This window comes from Stegodyphus dumicola, chromosome 5 (assembly GCF_044657685.1).
Source record: "Stegodyphus dumicola isolate Sdum_Otavi_A_Nest chromosome 5, ASM4465768v1".
NCBI lineage: Eukaryota > Metazoa > Arthropoda > Arachnida > Araneae > Eresidae > Stegodyphus > Stegodyphus dumicola.
Window position 1 is genome coordinate 183,220,874 of NC_140772.1, and position 23,475 is coordinate 183,244,348.

General features: G+C 31.1%; 1 protein-coding gene and 1 long non-coding RNA gene across 4 annotated transcripts in view; both read right to left on the minus strand.

The window, feature by feature from the left end:
* LOC118198962 (uncharacterized) overlaps positions 1-10,426 on the minus strand; it is a 126,511-nt gene extending 116,085 nt beyond the window's left edge. Inside the window, exon 1 of the mRNA XM_085817440.1 lies at positions 10,353-10,426. Coding sequence (XP_085673566.1) covers positions 10,353-10,414 — 62 coding nt within the window. The 5' untranslated portion in view covers positions 10,415-10,426. The remainder of the gene's footprint in view (positions 1-10,352) is intronic.
* On the minus strand, positions 88-8,476 carry LOC146997358 (uncharacterized). 3 transcript variants are annotated; one of them, XR_015041364.1, is made up of 4 exons: positions 8,094-8,476; positions 6,442-6,538; positions 1,038-1,184; positions 88-948 (listed from the first exon to the last, which is right to left on the minus strand). It is a non-coding gene; the product is annotated as an uncharacterized LOC146997358 (long non-coding RNA). The 3 variants fall into 3 exon arrangements; XR_015041366.1 differs by lacking the exon at positions 6,442-6,538 and having other exon boundaries at positions 8,094-8,462; XR_015041365.1 differs by lacking the exons at positions 6,442-6,538; positions 8,094-8,476 and adding an exon at positions 1,301-1,399.
* Positions 10,427-23,475: the final 13,049 nt, after the last annotated feature.

A 23,475-nucleotide genomic window follows, 5' to 3' on the forward strand; every position in this document is an offset into this window, starting at 1 on the left:
AAAGCAAATGTGTATGAGTATTTATAGTGTTCCCTTAATTTTATATATATTTATTTTTAACTTAATTATGAGACAGTAAAGAGACCATTATAAACAAATAATTTTATTTACTTTCTAAACATTCATAATATTCAATACCATAAGCACCATAATTTTCCAAATTGGTAGGACAAAATGATTCTTTCACTTCAAGAAGTACATCTTTGAGACAAACAGATTTTAAAAAGTCTTTTGTGATATAATGTGCTGGTTTAAGCAGAAGTAAATAAGGCTCTTCAGTTCATACATTTCCATAAAATTGTCTGGCTATGTCAACAGAGTTTAATTTCAGAGCCAAGGAGTTGATAGTTTCTGTTTTATGAATAGAGAGCTCTTCACAGTCTATGAGTTTAGGATATCTCCATGTTCTTGGATCAGCTGTTCTAGTGATGTCTTCAGAATAGTTTGAAGGCATGTTGTTCCCAAAGAAATGTCGAAGGATTCTGGAAGCTTTTCCTCGTTAATAGGTTCCTCGGATACACTTTCGTAGGCTTCACAAAAGTCCATACATTGATATACGAGGTTAGTAACGATGGTACTGATACGACTGTAATTTGTTGATAATTCTTCCCACTGGGCGATTGTAAGTCTAATATTGCTTTTCTCCACTCCATTTACTGTTAGTTGCTTTAACGTGATGTGGTAACCATCATATTCCGCACTAAAATTCTTGGGTAGTTGCAGATTCATTGTGAACACCTTTTGTGGGCTGTGTTGAGAGAAGGTGTCCAAACACGAAGGCTCTAAATTCACACCGTTACGAGTTGGATAGTATGCACTCCCGTACTTGCTGTATTGCCTGATGTGCACGGTGATCTTTCCGTTGAAAAGAGTAGGCCCCACAAAGACATTGTTGTCAATGTGTGTCAGCTCCTCTGGGATTGTGTCTTCAGTAAACCGTCCATTGCGCTAAAAGAGAAAAAATAATGATGAGTCCTTTGGTAAAAGAATAATAAGTGTACGTTATCGCAAGAATAAACTCTTTTCGTAATACTTACTTTCTTCTTAGATGTATTATCTTCGTCTATTTTTCGTTTGCCATTAGCGTTCTGCTAGATGGGTGTTTCTTTGGGCTTTTCATGGTATTGTTCAGAATCTGAAATCTTCAGTGCATCCACGTTCTCGAACTGTTGTTCCAAATTCATCTGAAAAATATAAATTCAAACTATAAAGGCAATGCAACAAATGCAGATTTTCGTACTCAAATTAAATATCGAATCGAATATACGAACACGAAAAAGATATATGATAAAATACGTACCTCGAATAACACGTCTTGGTTCAAACAGGAAGAGCGAAAGCATGAGCGAAGCATACAGCACGAACAGAAATGATATGAAAGGGTCCAGCACGTCTTTATATCGGCTTTGGTCAGGATCCACGAAAACCAATCAGAAAGCGCTATGGGTAAGACTACTGCCCTCTAGCGGTCGTTGCTGAACTAAATAGAATGTTCTAGAAATTCTAACATGTTGCAATCACGTTGCGGATTTGCGTCAACAGATAAGCGCGGACATGAAAACATAAACAGGACGAATCATGCAACTGACGTAGCAAGATAATCCGAGGTGATAATGCGTGATGACGTCACGAACAAGAAGCAGTGTGTCCGTGCTTGAGCCACGTGGTTGATGACGTAGCAACCTCGCGTGCTCAATTCCCTCCCCCCTCTGCGCCTCAGGAGGTTCCGCCCATCGGCTCCCCGCTCCCTGTGCTCCCAAACCGGCCTATTATACCTACTGGGACGTCATTCTGGAACAACATGTTCGTTTGTTTCGGGGCGCCGTGGGCGCACAATTTGTGTTTATGGATGACAACGCCCGTCCTCACCGTGCAAACATCGTAAGCGAATGCCTTGAATCGAAAGATATCACCCGTATGGACTGGCCAGCATTCTCACCGGACTTGAATCCAGTAGAGCACGTGTGGGACATACTTGGCCGACGAGTTGCAGCCCGTCAACCTCCTCCTACATGTCTACCGGAACTTCGGAGAGCATTGCTTTTTGAGTGATGTAATTCAGATCGATAATTTGATACTCAGCATGCCTAGGCGTTGTATGGACTGCATTGCATCGTCTGGGAGACATACAATGTATTAACAATCATACCAACCATGTAATATTGGTTTTTTTGTAATTTGCTCCAGGGAGAAAAAAATCGCTAATTTGTTTAATAATATCAAACATATAGCATCTTTTTTGCTCTTTACCTTTTGTTTAATAAATAAGCTTTACAAATAAGTCAAATTTGTTTTGCTTCTGACTCTTCCTTTGCCTGCTTTTGCATTATCCTTAATTTATGGACATGAGTGTAGTTATCGTATTTTCCGGAGTATAACGCGCACCGGTGTATAACGCACATTTATAATTTCAAAATACATTTTTTTTAAATTTTTAGATATATTCGCCATATAATGCGCACCCAATTCTTCACAAAGAAACCTCAAAGATACCTGTGTAAATGCTCTTATCTTTTGAGGTCACTTATTCGAAGATTTGTCCTAGCCTTTCGAATAATGGTATACCAAATTGACAAGCGAGAAGAATAACAATGTGTGGGTTAAATGCTTGAGGGAGTAAATATTCCTGCAAAAGAGGGTGAATTGTATTCATTACAGACGTCCTAAAGAATGCTATTGCAGGGTTTCGAGAAGAGGAGGATAGAATTTGGAGTAAGAATGCACTTCCAACCTGAAGGAATTCGTGGAGTTTGATGTTTTCTCTTTCTGTAGTCATTTGAAACCGTGATTTTGAAGTGAAAATCGAAGACTTTAGTAAATCGCATTTGCTTTAGTTGAAATACAGTTGATCTAGTGTTCCTTTTTAGCAGTAAATATGGCTCCCGCGAAAAGAAACAAATACAGTGCTGAATTCAAATCGAAAGCCATTCATTTTGCGAAAGAAAATGGAGATCGTGTTGCAGCAAGATTGTTTGGCGTTGGTGAATGATAGAACGGATGATGATGCTTATTTATTTGTGGATCAGAGTAACAATGATTGTGAAGACGAAAGAAAATTCGATGTTGTGCCTGGTGATATAACGGAAGACGAAGATGACAAACTTTTCATGTTATCCCAGAATGAAAATTTTAAGCCATTAAATTTTTAAACTCATTTCCTTTAAATAAACAACATTTAAATACATATAGAAATCTAATTTTTTTAATGCTCATTCCTAATTTTTAAATCTATCATTTTTATATCCGACGTATAACGCCCACAAGTAAATTTCGATCTTAGTTTTTGCATTGAAAGTGCGCTTTATACGCCAGAATATACGGTATTTGCATAGCTGGAGCTTTAGATAATTCGGATATTTGTAGTTCTCTTGTCATTAATGTACTCTTAGTTTCGTACTGCCATAGGTTCGCACAAAGAAATAAACATCCCATTAAGAAATTTTAAATCTAAAATCTGGTGTTACTGAATAATATACTATCTACATTCTGCAATAATGATTCATAATATATTTGTTGCATAGAAACTTATTTCCATAATCGATTTCGAATTTTTTGTAACCTCCAGTTATAACGAAATGACATTTTGAATCATTCATAAATTCTGTTGATTATTTGTCAAGTACAAATTATTTATGCAATTCTTTCTCGGACACAATGAATAATAACACTTTTGGAAAAGAATATTTTATATTTTATTTTGGAAAAGAGTACATATGTTGGATAACTATAGACATGTTATGATGGATTTTCGAATAATTCCTTAGCTCATATTGTTGTAAATTTCACATCTTTGACACTTTGAAATAATTTACATTTCTATCATTTATTAATTACATTGATTAGCTTAAGAATCGCATTTCTGTAAGAAACAGAAGTTTGAACTTCATTAATAACAGAAATTGGCAGAAAATGTATGATAAAATTACGTAGCACTCTTAAGCTGTAGAAATGAAAGTTAGTATTTCCTTTCTACAACAAACAGAGCTTGAAATAATTTTTTTAAACTCTAGTAAGGAATGCATGCACGTACAAACAATTCAAAAATAAAGCCGCTAATAATTTTACTGTTACTAATATAAATATATAACTCATGACATACATAATATAATATATTCATTAATTTTATTATGTCATAAGCATCTAAACTGAGGAACAAATGTGTGTATTTAATTACGGCAAAGCACACTAGGGCTATCTGCCTAAGGGGAGGGATGTTTTCGTGGAGGACTTTCTAAGGGAAACTGGATCGTATACACGTTACACATGGGGAAAACCACGAAAACACCCATGCAGCCAGCCCATTCGCGGAATTCGAACCTCGGACCGAACAACCAGTGTTCAGCGACTTAACCGCTCGGCCACTGGTGGGCCTCATCTAAACTGAGGAATAAGTATCATGGATTTAAAAGATCACAGAAAGTAAATTTAAGCAAAAATGAAAGGTAACAGCTATAAATGAGATTCTAACTGAACGAAACCCTAAAAAATGAAATTAAATGAAATGAAAGAAATATATGCATATAGTTATATAATGTTGTATGATCTTAAATTCACTTAGTGCTGAATCGAATGATTCTACTACTTGCGCAATTGCTGCAAAGTAAGTTAATAATAATTTATTTACTAAAGAATATTGATTATATTATCTCCTAAGATTAATTTTAGTAGAATCATCTTAAAAGTGTGAATCCATACTTAGTAAGTTCAATTTCGAAAAATGTTTTAAAGTAACTTGAATGCAAATTGTTAAAAATGTTTAAAGGGGACTTGAATTAAATCATGAATAACAAAATTTCAATTGTAAAAAGAAATAAATAAAAAGCCAGTAATTAAATTAAATGCAAGTAATCATTGCCATTGATCGGAAATTAGTTGACTTTTCAAGGGGAACAAACCAACTCCCGTTCGATGAACAATAATTAAGAAATAAATACGAAGGCGTTTCGTCCTTTACTCGAGCAATAAGGCCAAACCGGCAATTCAAGCTAGGCCAAACATTTCTGTGAATAGAAGGAATTAAGAACTAATGCAGAGAACCAAAGAATTCCTTCCGATTAAGGATTTTAGCTAATTCAATTTTAAGTGAAAAGCAATTTCTGCAGTAAAATTGATATTGCTCGAGTAATTGTCTCCCGACAACCTCGTGTTTATGCATTTTAGTTCAAAACTATTTGTAAAAATTAAACATTGGAAATGTCATTATGAAATAGAATTCAAAGTAATTGAAATAAAGTAATTCAAAGTAATTGAAAATTACAAAATATTAGAAAAATAATGCAATATTTGCAAAACAAATCAAAAAATAAAAAATAAAATTTTTTAAAAAAAATATATAATAAGAAAAGGGAATGTACATGAAGATATAAAGGCCAGAAAAAGCATTAATTAACTTACGTTCTTTCTAGTGGGGAGTGGGCAAAGTGTTTTCTTCGCGTCCGACTCAGAAGGGTTGTGTTTCAAAAATTCTTTATCGGCAGCGGGGCTTTGAATTATATCAGTCGGTAAGACTTGTGTGAAGTAGTAATTTATGGTAGTGGGGGGACTAGGAATTCTTGAGGAACGCATGTTGTGGAGCTCTTATTTGAGTGAAACCGTGTGTTAGAATTTTTTTGAAAATACTAGTGAATGGAAATTAATTAATTTCTGGCTAATTGTCGTGTCGTAACGATTAAGAAATTAAGAAAAGGAAAAAAGAAATTTTCACTGTCAAAGAGCTATTTGACAGACTAAAGATTATGAAATAGGCCCATTTTTTTTTTAGTAACAGCATAGTAACAGTATAAGTCTGAAGACAAATAGCTTTTTACATTATATACAGCTTAGTAATTACACTATGTACAAATCCTTCAACTGATAGTCATCGAACTTCGCCTTCTCAGGTTTAGGAACAAATTATCATATCCCTATCAGTTAAATGATTTAGAGTGAGTATTTAAAGCCTGCTCTTTTAAGGCAATGGTTAATAAATTGATTGGGTATTAGATTATTTTTGAGAATTTTAATAAGGAGCAAAATTCCCGAGGTAGACAATCGTTGAATGCATATATGGTAGGTTTACAATGGTAGGTTTACAATATAATGGTAGGTAGACAATCGTTGAATGCATATATGGTAGGTTTACAATATAATGGTAGGTTTACAATCGTTGAATGCATATATACATGTACCTACGTAAGTATGTGTGTGTGTACGTACACTCACATATATGCACATACAAACATACACACGTGCATACATACATTTTTTAATCCGGTCCCGATAACAGAAGTGTACTTTTAGTTTTCTTAGTAAGATGGCTAACAAATATATTTTTTTTTTCTTCTTTTTATTACTAACTTTCTAGGTTTTTAACTTTGCTTATTAAATATAACATTCTTCTCACTTATGTCCCATAAAGTTCAATTCAATAACAATATCACAAAATATTTAAAAACAGCATACCATTAGAATTCCCTTCAGAGTGTTAGAGGTTGCCGTACGTATTCTTATATTCGCCATATTATTCCTTAAAAAACTATCCGCTTGCGCGGCCTGCCGCCTAAAATAGTTATAATAAAAAAGAAAAAGTATAGATAGTGATTTTAATGAATCTAACTGGTGTAACTTCATAAAAATATTGAACATTAATAATTAGACATCTGATGAATTTAATACTATTTATTTAAATCAATCACATTAAAAAGTAACAGAAATATTCTTAAGAACTGTGCTTTTTAAATTGTTTAGTTTACTTAATAACCTTCCAAATTAAATCTGAAAGTATCTTAGGCTTCACTGAATGACAACACGGTGGAAGGTGGAAGATAAAAGTATTTTATTTTCGGCCGCGCCAACACATTCCTTTCGTAGAGCCGAGTTTGTTAGTTAAAACTGAAAGAAAAATATCTCATGTTTTTTCGAATGGCAACAGTCTCACGGGCTATAGAAAGAATGATTTATTTCGAACAATGTTGCCACGGCTCTCTTTCAAATCGATCAATTTGTTAATTCATTAAAGTTTTACAAAATATGAAGTAAATAATAAAACAAATTCGAAATTCAGGCTTCCAAGTGCACATGTTCGAGTGAAAAACTATGTTAGTTAAAATTTGATAGTTGTAGGTAGCATCGTTTTTACACTTCGAAGTACATACGTACAAATTCAAAATTCCTAAGCTTGTAATTCAATATTCAGGCTTCCAGGATTCTTCATTATTTAATTTCTTTTAAAAAAATACAGTGCTGGTAGCAACAGTGTAAAAAGTGATATGCCGTTTATAGTGAACCAACGTAAAATCCCATTTCGGGACTAATAGCTCCTTTTGGGCTAAAAACCTCAATATTGCCAGTTTTCTCCTTTCCTCTAATATGAAGCTACATGACTATTGGCTGCATTATAAAAAAAAAAGAACCAGAATTTTGATTTAGTATTCCAAAATGACAAGAAATTATCACACATATGTATTACGTATACAATTTAGTGTAGAGAAAATTTCAGTTAAAATTCCTCAGAATTATTTAATTGTAAGTTTTAATTAAAGTAAATTAATTCATTTTTAAAAATCTATTTTATTTCAAAATATAATAATCTGCATAACTATTTCTTAATGCTTACAAACATCAGACGAAAAGAACAAAGCTTTATACTTTCTAAATGTTTCTAAATGTTTATGTTAAATGTTTATGTTCAACCAAGTTCCAATTATTTTACACAGAAAATAATAGATGCTATAGTTAACCTTTTGGAGAGTTAATCAAATAGCCACGCATCAGTATTACACTTCAGCAAATAAATTTTTTAAATAGTATTTTCCACCAGATGCCAGATTTAAAAAAAAAAATGTTAAGAAATGCTTCTACTTTTATTTGCTGAATTTATTAAGCATTTACAGCTTAATTAAATTCGGAAACAAAAATTTTACGTTTTGGAAAGTGGCAGCAGCATCAAAAATGATTACGCTTGGGTGCGTGGAGAGTATATTAAGTACCTTATATTTCGTTCAGTGGCAATATTTGACAAAACGTGCCGATATGTCCGTGGTAGCCTAACGTAACGTAAACAATCCGAAAAATATTGGAAAACATGCTCCAAATTCACAAACGCCATTTCTTACCCAAATATGCACCAAATGGCGATAATGCGCCAATTGAGGAAGACTTCAGAATGACGTCATTTCCTAAATTCGCCGTCGTACGTGCTTCAATAGTAAACTTTGTCGAAATACGGCTTCTAACTGTCTGAGAAAATTACCCTCCGCTATTCACTGCGAGCAGGTGGAAATGCTCTTTCATATACTTCTTTTTCTTTTTTCAAGAAACATCAAAATACCTGCAACTGCCGCAAAATGGCACCTGTCACGAAATGTCTTATTTTTTAAAATCTTTTTATGTATAATGTTTCAGAGAATTTAAAGCTCTGCCACACGTTTCAGAGAATTTAAAGCTCTACCACACGTAGTGTAGTATTATATTTTTCATACACTCGTTTTTCACGCAAAGCGACATTTTACACAATGACGAAAAACAATATTGAGCAACAGAAGAAATTTATTCCTTTATTTCATTATTATGTTCATTTATAATAATAATCAGTGATTTATTTTTATTATAGAAAAGTTCTTTTTAAAAGCTTTCAGTCATAAAATCTGTATTTGTATGCTCTATATATTATAAATTGAACTTGTACCATCAATACCTACAGCAACCCCCCACACACTTTTTCTGTTATGACAATCATACTCCAACCGACTTCCTTTTAAGATAAAATTGATGAATGAGATTCATCTAGCGCAGGCGTCGGCAACCGTTTTTGGCTGCGGGTCAAAATTCAACCAAAATGTGTGTATTAAGGAGATTCGGGCCAGTGGCATTTTCAATTTAAAACAGACTTTTTGGTGAATAATAAGATAAATTTTATTGAGAAATTAATTGCAATACGCTTTAAACATAAAGATTAAAATTATAATTCTAATTATTATAAAAACAAACATTTAACTGAATGAGTCTTATTTTTCTCTTCCATATCAATGGCTTTCCTCCTGCTTAAGTTGTAACTTCAAGTTAGTATAGCTGATAATTAGTTGTCTGAAAATAAATACAAGTATATGAAATTTCGATAGTTAAGTTGCTCCTGTCCTTACTTAAAATAAATTTCATCTGTAAAGATATGTTTTCACATCTATGAGTTGAACCGAATTCCGACAAAACGGTAAAGCCAACTTTTTCGCTACTGAATTTATTCCTGCGCTATTGAACAAGTGCTACAACTGACAGTAAACTAAGAGAACTTGTAGAACGACATCACTGTTGCCAGATGTCTGTAGAGGAATTATGGATCGGCGTTGCCAAACTTACCGATTTCTCCTCGAAATTATATTACCAAAAATAAATAAATAAATAAATAAAATAAAAATGCATGTTCGTTACTGCAGCTATAAAATCAAACAAGAAATGTTATTGTTATTATTTATTTTCACTTTATTTTTAATGAGTTCTTCAAATATTCGTTTCATACTTATATATTTTATAATGTATTTTTATATATTATACTCTATTTTTGAAACTCAAGTGGGTCATTTGAAATTATGAAATGGTGCAACAATATAGCATGCGACATTAGAGAACTTCCTGTTCTCTAGGTAACGAGTCCCAGAATCCGCTGTGGGCTGGTGAAAATGATTAAGGAAGACTTGTTAAGGACACCCCGCTTGGCAGTATATCCGTTACTAATCTGGTAAAAGAAAAGAAAATATTACTTTATGACTGAGAAATGCCGTGCGTCTAGCATCCGGAAAGCTGTTGTCTTTCCCCTTCTGTAATAATACTGTAATATTATTACTTATTTTATTTAACCAAGAAAGCCTATGTAAAATCAGAGCATGATGAACCATGAAGAAGTGTTTAATTTCTCAAGAGATTGACTGGATTCTAACATACATATGGTCGTCCATCATGAATGCGGTATTTTACCAAACATAGCAAATAAAGCAACTATTTCAGATTTTTTTTTGTGTAAACATTCGCAGTTGAACTACGTTGCACGAACGAAACACTTACTTTTACAACAGACCGATATGCATGTTTAAATGGAACCAAAGTGTTGTTGGCGTAAGTTTTAATAGTTATTGGCGTAAATTTTAATAGCTTTAATAGTTTTAATATGTTATTAATGTTACATAATGTGTTTTACAACAGGGACGGCACCAGAGCCAATGCTTCTGCACTGGAAAGTGTAATTTAGGGATGGTAATGTTTTTAGGTTTTAAAAATGCACGGATGACAGAATTTAGGAGCAGCAAGCATTGTGCTGAGAGGCATAGAATCCAGCTTTATATATATATATATATAAATTTTTTGAAATAAAATCAACTCACCTGTTTTCTGTCTGAAATTTAATGCATTGCTCCAGAAGAAGGAGTGTGATATCCGATTTCATACTAAAATGAGACTAGATCATTCTCCTAACAGCAGTTGTTCACAAGTAGTATAAAAATACGGGTTCACCTGCACGCGGTGTGCGGTGTGGGCGTGGTCAATGACGTCACAGAGGGCGGGGCCAAAGGCAACGTCATCACACTAGGAGGCGTGGTTTCGAGTGGAGTTGAGGTGTTGGTAGATAGCTGATTGAGTTGTAGACCTCCTGCTTTTCATTTAAAGTTAGTTTTTTTTTTTAAATTGGCAACGGGAAATATTTTCTGCATCTTAATTTTGATGATATAGCGATGCTGCCCTCTATTAATGAAAAAGTGAATTATATGTTTTAGAAATATATTTTTTAAGTCTGGTGTTAAAATTATTCAATGTGCGACTCTGAAAACAATGTAAAAGAAACAAATATAAAGAAAAGACTTTCCTTTAATGAAACTACAAGATAATTTTTTTTTATTACTCAATTTTATTCTGATACTTTTATTCTTTCTAGTTTTCCATGAAACTTTAACTTATTTCTCAGGTTTTCTGTTCATAATAACATATTTATTTACTGTCATATTTTTTTAATACTTAACGTTTCTAATTTGTAATATTTTATTTAATTTCCACATACTATTTTTTTTTCATACCTTTCATACTATTTCAGCATACCCTGATTTTTAACTTATATATTATATTTCACAAACGTTCCCGCACATGCTGTTTATTTGTTACACTACTTAATTTTAGATGCAATTTCACACTTTTTTTAACGTTATAATGTTCAATATATTCTGAATTTTAACTTCATTTACTTTTTTTAAACCATTCTAGTATTCTATACACACTTTAACTTAGTGGTTTGAAATTCTATTTAAAAAGAAACGTTTATTTTTCGTGATCTTAGTTCTTTTACTAAATTTTCTACAGAATTTCTAATTTCTTTTACATGTTTAACAATATCTTCCTTACATTACCGAATATTTTTTTTAAAAACTTAAGTCTATAACTGTTAATTGCGTTTCTTACGTTCATGATTTCCCTTCTGTGTTTATATTTCTTAATTCTAGTTTAACTTATTTATTATAATGTTTTTATTTCTGTCTCATCATTCGTAATTCCAACATTTTATCCCTTTTTATTCATTTTAACGATATGGATTGTTTTCATTTACTCCATATTCAAATATTTCTTTACAATTTTTAAAATACTTGTTTTATTCTCCGATCATAATAGATCATCTACAGGTTTTACTCAGAATACCATTTATATCTAAATGCATTTCTTTCTCATATAGTTTTACGATCTTCAAAGTTTCTAACATCATGTTTAGTTTTAAATCCCTATTACCTTTATGTGTGTTGATAATTTTCATTTCTAATTTTACAACCACGTTCAGTGTTTCATCCACACATACCAAAATATTTCTTACATCTTCTGGTATTTAGTCTATGTCATATTTCAGTACTTCAAATGAATTTACACTGCTCACACTATTATTTTTTCATGTTTTAGAGACACTGACTATATTAATTTTACTATTTTTCATACACTAATTGCATCTATGTCAGCACTCATGATAAAGTAGCAATTGTTTTGCATCACATGCATAAAGAAATTCTTAAAACCAACTTTTTCAATATCGTATTCAAATTACTGTTTTCCAGATGGGAATTACCAGTATTCTTTGGTTTTACTCTGTTACATCTTTTTAAATTTTAACATCTTACTTTTAATTCTAACATACATCTTTCGAACAGTTTTTTCTTTTAATAATAGCCTTACCTTATTTGTTCAAATTAATTCTTTAATTCACCTTCTTTACTACCTTTCAATACCTTCATAATTCACTATGCAAACGCAATGTCTTTCACTGACATTCTGTTTAATAATACTACAAGTTTCCTTAATTGACAAAAAGCGAATCATTTCTCAGTTCAAAATAGAACTACTATATTTCGCACAAACATTACCTTCATCCATTCAAGACACCCCTTAACCTGTAACTGACGTAGCGATAGGAAAGGAGACTCTTATCATATGCTCTTTCGACATTTGAAGTTTCTAGAACTTCTTTGACAAGTATATCAATACCATCAGAAAATATACTTAACATTTTTACCCAGTTTAAAGGCAACATACTGTTATAAGAATGGTTTTAGTTAAATTTATAAGACAAATAAACACATTTTGTGCTAAATAGGCATAAACATTTAGATTCAGAATATTTCTTTTTAATCCGATGTAAAACTTGAATTTCATTCATGATACGGATTGTCTCTTGATTTTTTTGTTTACCTTACACTAATAGAAAATTTTTATTTTACAAGTTCAGCTTTTAACGAAATAGAAATAAAAACTACGATACACCTGGTGTTTTTAAGAAAAGGAACTTTGATATAATTCTGGAAATGTAAATGCTTTTAGAGTTTTTTTCTTTCAATAACGTTGATTTTCATTACTTTACTAACTTCAATAATTCTCTTATTAGCTAATATGAATAAAAGAAGATTGTCAAAAATATGACACAGTATAATTCTTACGAACATACGTACCTTTACCAGCATACAGATATTACCGATTGAAATGAAGAAAGATACAGATATTTTACTCCAATCTACATTAAATTAAAAAAATATTTAAACTTTCATACATTCCAAAGAATAAACGAAAACTCAATAGATATTGTCATGTTTGTATATATGAGATAAAAGTTTTATGAATGGTATTTAAAGTAATGCTTAGAACTTCATAAAAGCGAACATTCACTGTTAATACACATATCATCAGTTATTTACATAATTCAATGTAATATTAATCATTACATGTACTATATGCATATATATTTAAAGTTTAATTGTCTTACAATTGAATAATTAACTATTGAGAGAAAGAGCTTCATATCTTACACTATTTAATTCACATGGAACAAATTTTTCCATCAACCACATTGAACCGCGTTTATTAAATTCGCCAAAGCTCTTTTATTTCTGCATTTTCACACTCACGACACATTTTAAATGTAACTATTGATTACCATTTCAAACACCGATATCATAACTCAGTGTAAAACTACATCATAACTCATTTTTTCCCTACTAACTACAATTTTATATATTCAAGAAGTACATCTAAGACATGATCATTTTCTATGTTCTAGCAAATCGATTCAATTGCGAACATACTATTAAGACTTGCGATTTTAGAAGACTTGCATGTATTAACGATGTCAACGTTTCTTCGTTTTTGTAAGATTCGTATCAAACCATGTCGCATTCGAATGTGGTGTAAGAGATCACTTTTTCTTTTAAACACTTGTAAACAATGGATGCAATTTATAAGAAGAGAAGTATCATGCTGTTTCAAAACATCATCATCAGCATATTTCTGTTTCTTTTGACACCAGCAAAATTTAAAAAAAAAAAAAAAAAAAGGTTCGTGAGATTTTTTTTTCAAATTCTGTTTTACTTGAAAAAAATGTCCGAACATTCAATACGGTGTAAAGATTCATATTGTTTTAAATTCTTATGCTCACTAAATATTTTTTATCACGATTTACTCTTAAAAGTAACTTTATAAGTTTTCATATCCTTTTTACATGAAAAGAACTTGTGATATTTTCAACACGAGTGAATCACTTGAAGCATATACTGCACTGTAAGCATACAATACTTAAAAAAATTGTTATAAAAAATAAAAATACATTCATTTCACCAAGAAGCTTTTCTATTTAAATACATTTATTTATTTCCAAAGAACAAGTTTCTGTATTATACATAAAATATACTTAGAATTTTCTTTCATTAGTTAATATCAAATTAACAACAATATCCATTTACTGATATTTGATATACATGTTTGCTTTAAAATTAAAACTAAAATTTCAATATATTTCTATTAAAAAAAACATAAGGAAAAAAAAAAAATACTCATAACATCAACCAAAGACAGAAATTTAAATAGAATAGCTGTACTTATATTAGTGCATTTTTATAATCTTCATAACATTTCGATTCAAAAAACCTATTACAAAATAAATGAAACATTTTTTTCTGCCTTAAAGAATCTCTTATATTTTTAAAATTAATACATAAAAATATATCTTCCCCAATATATTTAATTCTATCCTCAACACTTATTATAATGCAATCATGTCTTGTTTGTGAAGGATGATTTACAATACAACCTTCGCATTTATATAGCTTTTTTATCACTGAATTTAATTCAGTTTTGATAGAGTTTATGAGTTCTTTAAAAAGTTCATCATCATCACTTACCATATCCGAACAATTGTTTTTACATTTGATTTGCAACGGTAAAATAATTTCAAAAATACTTTTATATAAAGTATTAGATACATCAGGAATAATTTCTTTCAATTTTTTAAAAATATCACAGTTTACTTTTAGGTATGTAGGTTTTAGTTTAAAAGAATTTTCATCTTGTTTAAAAACTTGTTGAAAAATACACTCACCTTCTTTGTTGAAAACTACCAACTCATTATTGCAAATGATGCTGGCAGTCGTATAGACCAGATTAAATTCATATATTTTTGAGGAAAATTCTTGCCATGTTGCAGGAGTTATAACAACACCGCGTGTAGTAGGGTATAATATTTTATTTTGTTCCACACATTCACGTAGATGAATGTTCATTCTGTTTTCAAACTGATTTATGGACACAAAATATCCCCAACCAAGAGTCCACTGTGCAATCAACTTCGAACTTTCTTTTTTCTGTTCTCGATTATTCGGCATGAAGATATTTTCAGGAACAGACTTCATATAGTGGGCAAACCAGTCATCCTCTGGAAGTTCATCCTCATTATCTTCCAAGCGTCGTTTTTTGATTTTCGAAATTTTTATGTTTCGGAATGTGATACTAATTCTAGGATCTTTAACGTCAGGTTGAGAGCGTATTCCATGCATCCAAAATTGGTTCGTTGGGGGTTTCATTACAAGGAGAGTTCCATGAGTTAAGTCCACGCTTCGAGATGTGAAATTTCGCCTGGTAAATACCATTTGACGTTTTGCACCTAAACTGATGATAGGTATATCACTTTCAGGTTCGAGACAAGTTTCATTGTCTTTATGCGTTGAAATTTTCGCCACTCCGTCAGGATAATAGTTCAATAAAGCAAAATTATATTTTTTGCCAGTTATCGTTTCAACATAATCTTTTACATTTAGAAGAGTTTGAGTCCATGGTTCTGCACAAATGCTCGTTCCAGAGAATTCGTAACTAAGTCCTTCATCACCAAAACCGAGTACTTTTCTTCGTGGAACATACTGAGTCCCATTAATTTCAAAACTAATATTTTTAAAATCATAATTTGATAGTTCATCTAGCAAAATATCAGCTTCATTTCGTGAATAAAATTCTTCGTATAATTCCACATTTAACTCTGTATCACATATATTCCTCATATTCGCTTCTGAATCTAACGACAATTCTGAATGATATAGAAATACGTAGCATTCTTAAATAGCAAAAATTATCTAAAACATACATTAACGAAATGATTTCATCAACACTTATCGTAATACATTCTTGTCATGTCTTGTTTGTGAAGCCAGTCTTTCCGGCGTCATATGTGTAAAAATAATCATGATAGGATAGTGGGAAAGAGTTATACTGTCCTAATGTTGTTATTCTGAACCTCGATATTACATATATGCATAAGGAGAATCTTAAAAGCATCATCCACTTATCATGATAGAGTAATGGAAAATTTCTAAAACTCTGATAATCATACGCGAAAGAATGTATTATCTTAAGGTTGTTGTTGCTATTCCAAGTTTGGCAATACATACAGAAGTGAAGGAAGACCCTTGATAAGTGCTGCACGTTATCATGATAACGTGAAGTCTACAGCGCTTATCAAGGATCTTCCTTCACTTCTGTATGTATTGCCAAACTTGGAATAGCAACAACAACCTTAAGATAATACATTCTTTCGCGTATGATTATCAGAGTTTTAGAAATTTTCCATTACTCTATCATGATAAGTGGATGATGCTTTTAAGATTCTCCTTATGCATATATGTAATATCGAGGTTCAGAATAACAACATTAGGACAGTATAACTCTTTCCCACTATCCTATCATGATTATTTTTACACATATGACGCCGGAAAGACTGGCTTCACAAACAAGACATGACAAGAATGTATTACGATAAGTGTTGATGAAATCATTTCGTTAATGTATGTTTTAGATAATTTTTGCTATTTAAGAATGCTACGTATTTCTATATCATTCAGAATTGTCGTTAGATTCAGAAGCGAATATGAGGAATATATGTGATACAGAGTTAAATGTGGAATTATACGAAGAATTTTATTCACGAAATGAAGCTGATATTTTGCTAGATGAACTATCAAATTATGATTTTAAAAATATTAGTTTTGAAATTAATGGGACTCAGTATGTTCCACGAAGAAAAGTACTCGGTTTTGGTGATGAAGGACTTAGTTACGAATTCTCTGGAACGAGCATTTGTGCAGAACCATGGACTCAAACTCTTCTAAATGTAAAAGATTATGTTGAAACGATAACTGGCAAAAAATATAATTTTGCTTTATTGAACTATTATCCTGACGGAGTGGCGAAAATTTCAACGCATAAAGACAATGAAACTTGTCTCGAACCTGAAAGTGATATACCTATCATCAGTTTAGGTGCAAAACGTCAAATGGTATTTACCAGGCGAAATTTCACATCTCGAAGCGTGGACTTAACTCATGGAACTCTCCTTGTAATGAAACCCCCAACGAACCAATTTTGGATGCATGGAATACGCTCTCAACCTGACGTTAAAGATCCTAGAATTAGTATCACATTCCGAAACATAAAAATTTCGAAAATCAAAAAACGACGCTTGGAAGATAATGAGGATGAACTTCCAGAGGATGACTGGTTTGCCCACTATATGAAGTCTGTTCCTGAAAATATCTTCATGCCGAATAATCGAGAACAGAAAAAAGAAAGTTCGAAGTTGATTGCACAGTGGACTCTTGGTTGGGGATATTTTGTGTCCATAAATCAGTTTGAAAACAGAATGAACATTCATCTACGTGAATGTGTGGAACAAAATAAAATATTATACCCTACTACACGCGGTGTTGTTATAACTCCTGCAACATGGCAAGAATTTTCCTCAAAAATATATGAATTTAATCTGGTCTATACGACTGCCAGCATCATTTGCAATAATGAGTTGGTAGTTTTCAACAAAGAAGGTGAGTGTATTTTTCAACAAGTTTTTAAACAAGATGAAAATTCTTTTAAACTAAAACCTACATACCTAAAAGTAAACTGTGATATTTTTAAAAAATTGAAAGAAATTATTCCTGATGTATCTAATACTTTATATAAAAGTATTTTTGAAATTATTTTACCGTTGCAAATCAAATGTAAAAACAATTGTTCGGATATGGTAAGTGATGATGATGAACTTTTTAAAGAACTCATAAACTCTATCAAAACTGAATTAAATTCAGTGATAAAAAAGCTATATAAATGCGAAGGTTGTATTGTAAATCATCCTTCACAAACAAGACATGATTGCATTATAATAAGTGTTGAGGATAGAATTAAATATATTGGGGAAGATATATTTTTATGTATTAATTTTAAAAATATAAGAGATTCTTTAAGGCAGAAAAAAATGTTTCATTTATTTTGTAATAGGTTTTTTGAATCGAAATGTTATGAAGATTATAAAAATGCACTAATATAAGTACAGCTATTCTATTTAAATTTCTGTCTTTGGTTGATGTTATGAGTATTTTTTTTTTTCCTTATGTTTTTTTTAATAGAAATATATTGAAATTTTAGTTTTAATTTTAAAGCAAACATGTATATCAAATATCAGTAAATGGATATTGTTGTTAATTTGATATTAACTAATGAAAGAAAATTCTAAGTATATTTTATGTATAATACAGAAACTTGTTCTTTGGAAATAAATAAATGTATTTAAATAGAAAAGCTTCTTGGTGAAATGAATGTATTTTTATTTTTTATAACAATTTTTTTAAGTATTGTATGCTTACAGTGCAGTATATGCTTCAAGTGATTCACTCGTGTTGAAAATATCACAAGTTCTTTTCATGTAAAAAGGATATGAAAACTTATAAAGTTACTTTTAAGAGTAAATCGAGATAAAAAATATTTAGTGAGCATAAGAATTTAAAACAATATGAATCTTTACACCGTATTGAATGTTCGGACATTTTTTTCAAGTAAAACAGAATTTGAAAAAAAAATCTCACGAACCTTTTTTTTTTTTTTTTTTTTTTAAATTTTGCTGGTGTCAAAAGAAACAGAAATATGCTGATGATGATGTTTTGAAACAGCATGATACTTCTCTTCTTATAAATTGCATCCATTGTTTACAAGTGTTTAAAAGAAAAAGTGATCTCTTACACCACATTCGAATGCGACATAGTTTGATACGAATCTTACAAAAACGAAGAAACGTTGACATCGTTAATACATGCAAGTCTTCTAAAATCGCAAGTCTTAATAGTATGTTCGCAATTGAATCGATTTGCTAGAACATAGAAAATGATCATGTCTTAGATGTACTTCTTGAATATATAAAATTGTAGTTAGTAGGGAAAAAATGAGTTATGATGTAGTTTTACACTGAGTTATGATATCGGTGTTTGAAATGGTAATCAATAGTTACATTTAAAATGTGTCGTGAGTGTGAAAATGCAGAAATAAAAGAGCTTTGGCGAATTTAATAAACGCGGTTCAATGTGGTTGATGGAAAAATTTGTTCCATGTGAATTAAATAGTGTAAGATATGAAGCTCTTTCTCTCAATAGTTAATTATTCAATTGTAAGACAATTAAACTTTAAATATATATGCATATAGTACATGTAATGATTAATATTACATTGAATTATGTAAATAACTGATGATATGTGTATTAACAGTGAATGTTCGCTTTTATGAAGTTCTAAGCATTACTTTAAATACCATTCATAAAACTTTTATCTCATATATACAAACATGACAATATCTATTGAGTTTTCGTTTATTCTTTGGAATGTATGAAAGTTTAAATATTTTTTTAATTTAATGTAGATTGGAGTAAAATATCTGTATCTTTCTTCATTTCAATCGGTAATATCTGTATGCTGGTAAAGGTACGTATGTTCGTAAGAATTATACTGTGTCATATTTTTGACAATCTTCTTTCATTCATATTAGCTAATAAGAGAATTATTGAAGTTAGTAAAGTAATGAAAATCAACGTTATTGAAAGAAAAAAACTCTAAAAGCATTTACATTTCCATAATTATTTACATTCCAGAATTAATAAGTTCCTTTTCTTAAAAACACCAGGTGTATCGTAGTTTTTATTTCTATTTCGTTAAAAGCTGAACTTGTAAAATAAAAATTTTCTATTAGTGTAAGGTAAACAAAAAAATCAAGAGACAATCCGTATCATGAATGAAATTCAAGTTTTACATCGGATTAAAAAGAAATATTCTGAATCTAAATGTTTATGCCTATTTAGCACAAAATGTGTTTATTTGTCTTATAAATTTAACTAAAACCATTCTTATAACAGTATGTTGCCTTTAAACTGGGTAAAAATGTTAAGTATATTTTCTGATGGTATTGATATACTTGTCAAAGAAGTTCTAGAAACTTCAAATGTCGAAAGAGCATATGATAAGAGTCTCCTTTCCTATCGCTACGTCAGTTACAGGTTAAGGGGTGTCTTGAATGGATGAAGGTAATGTTTGTGCGAAATATAGTAGTTCTATTTTGAACTGAGAAATGATTCGCTTTTTGTCAATTAAGGAAACTTGTAGTATTATTAAACAGAATGTCAGTGAAAGACATTGCGTTTGCATAGTGAATTATGAAGGTATTGAAAGGTAGTAAAGAAGGTGAATTAAAGAATTAATTTGAACAAATAAGGTAAGGCTATTATTAAAAGAAAAAACTGTTCGAAAGATGTATGTTAGAATTAAAAGTAAGATGTTAAAATTTAAAAAGATGTAACAGAGTAAAACCAAAGAATACTGGTAATTCCCATCTGGAAAACAGTAATTTGAATACGATATTGAAAAAGTTGGTTTTAAGAATTTCTTTATGCATGTGATGCAAAACAACTGCTACTTTATCATGAGTGCTGACATAGATGCAATTAGTGTATGAAAAATAGTAAAATTAATATAGTCAGTGTCTCTAAAACATGAAAAAATAATAGTGTGAGCAGTGTAAATTCATTTGAAGTACTGAAATATGACATAGACTAAATACCAGAAGATGTAAGAAATATTTTGGTATGTGTGGATGAAACACTGAACGTGGTTGTAAAATTAGAAATGAAAATTATCAACACACATAAAGGTAATAGGGATTTAAAACTAAACATGATGTTAGAAACTTTGAAGATCGTAAAACTATATGCGAAAGAAATGCATTTAGATATAAATGGTATTCTGAGTAAAACCTGTAGATGATCTATTATGATCGGAGAATAAAACAAGTATTTTAAAAATTGTAAAGAAATATTTGAATATGGAGTAAATGAAAACAATCCATATCGTTAAAATGAATAAAAAGGGATAAAATGTTGGAATTACGAATGATGAGACAGAAATAAAAACATTATAATAAATAAGTTAAACTAGAATTAAGAAATATAAACACAGAAGGGAAATCATGAACGTAAGAAACGCAATTAACAGTTATAGACTTAAGTTTTTTAAAAAAATATTCGGTAATGTAAGGAAGATATTGTTAAACATGTAAAAGAAATTAGAAATTCTGTAGAAAATTTAGTAAAAGAACTAAGATCACGAAAAATAAACGTTTCTTTTTAAATAGAATTTCAAACCACTAAGTTAAAGTGTGTATAGAATACTAGAATGGTTTAAAAAAAGTAAATGAAGTTAAAATTCAGAATATATTGAACATTATAACGTTAAAAAAAGTGTGAAATTGCATCTAAAATTAAGTAGTGTAACAAATAAACAGCATGTGCGGGAACGTTTGTGAAATATAATATATAAGTTAAAAATCAGGGTATGCTGAAATAGTATGAAAGGTATGAAAAAAAAATAGTATGTGGAAATTAAATAAAATATTACAAATTAGAAACGTTAAGTATTAAAAAAATATGACAGTAAATAAATATGTTATTATGAACAGAAAACCTGAGAAATAAGTTAAAGTTTCATGGAAAACTAGAAAGAATAAAAGTATCAGAATAAAATTGAGTAATAAAAAAAAATTATCTTGTAGTTTCATTAAAGGAAAGTCTTTTCTTTATATTTGTTTCTTTTACATTGTTTTCAGAGTCGCACATTGAATAATTTTAACACCAGACTTAAAAAATATATTTCTAAAACATATAATTCACTTTTTCATTAATAGAGGGCAGCATCGCTATATCATCAAAATTAAGATGCAGAAAATATTTCCCGTTGCCAATTTAAAAAAAAAAACTAACTTTAAATGAAAAGCAGGAGGTCTACAACTCAATCAGCTATCTACCAACACCTCAACTCCACTCGAAACCACGCCTCCTAGTGTGATGACGTTGCCTTTGGCCCCGCCCTCTGTGACGTCATTGACCACGCCCACACCGCACACCGCGTGCAGGTGAACCCGTATTTTTATACTACTTTCACATTACTAGCTAGTTTTTTCTAATTTTAAACTAAAAACCGATTTACGACTTTATATGCCTTTGGGCAACAAAGAAATTGAAATTTCCAAGAAATTCAATTTCATGAAATTTTAGGTAATAAGACTCTAAATTATCGCAAAGATCCGATTAAAGGGATTCTCAAAGCCAGTGTCGTTGTTTGCAGTTTGCAAAGAGTAAAGTTTTTATTATTAAATCATATAGGAAAGTAAATTCTATAGGAAAAATTACCTGATTAAATTAACAGTAAGAAATTAGCTACTTGAGGAATGAAATCTCCAAATAGAAATTTCTACTCTGTCTTAGCAGCGGCATTTGGCTCGGCTCGGGTAAATAATCGCATTTCGAGAGAATGTAAACTTATTTGGGGCAGCTGTTGTCAAAATAAATTTCGTTAGTTTTGTGTGGTGGTATAAGACTATGACAGGAGACCGATATTCCGAAAGGCATATTGCAACATGGACTGTAATATGTGGGGAGATGGAAATGGAAAGGATCAATAGCGGTGGCGGTGTGAGCAGATTTTTCATTGCTCGAGTTCTAGAAGAATGAAATTTCTTAGGAGTTTTTTTGTTTTTGTTTTTGTTTGTTTCTTTCTTTCTGATAATCCGATAATCATATAATCAAGCTTATATGGACGAGAATTTCGGCCTTCATAAGCTAAACTGAAATGATGTCATTGAGCTCATGACATAAGTTACATGAAATAAAATTCCCTCCGAGCGAAGTAGCAGAAGTAGAGTAAAGGGGGAGATCATTATCACCTGAGCCAAAGCATCAAAGACTGTACTCTTTCCGGATGATCAAACACATAAATATAAAGTAGAAAATATTTTCTTTTTAATTCAGTTGCTCAGCGTGACCTTGAACCTGTGATCCGTAAACCACTGAGCCATACTCTATCCTTGAGCGGACCAACGCTCTGTAGATGTAAAGTAGGGAGTTACGCTCTGCCCCCCCCACAGGAGGTGTTTCCCAGGACTTTTAAAGATTAAGCACTTTGAAACACTTCTTCCTCAGGTACATGTGGCATGAAGGTTAATTTTGAGTCAAACATCACTCCCAGAAACTTCACTTCCCGTACAACTGGAATTAATGATCCTTCAAGATGAAGCTCAGGCTCAGGATGAAGATGTCTCTTTCTGCCTTTCTACAAAAGTGCATGCAAACAGTATTGTGTTTCGAAAATACAAAGCCCTGCTTATTTGACCATTTCTCAATTTTGTTAACAGCGACTTGAATTAATTCTTAAGATAAAAAGGGTGACACTAAGCACAGAGATTTCAGGCACTCCCTCTTCTTGATAGAAAGTATCTGAAAGTACATGGCCAATTCTTACTTGAAATGCCCCAGATTTCAAAAGGTTCTGTATAAAAACTGCCAGATTGCCACGGATGCCACT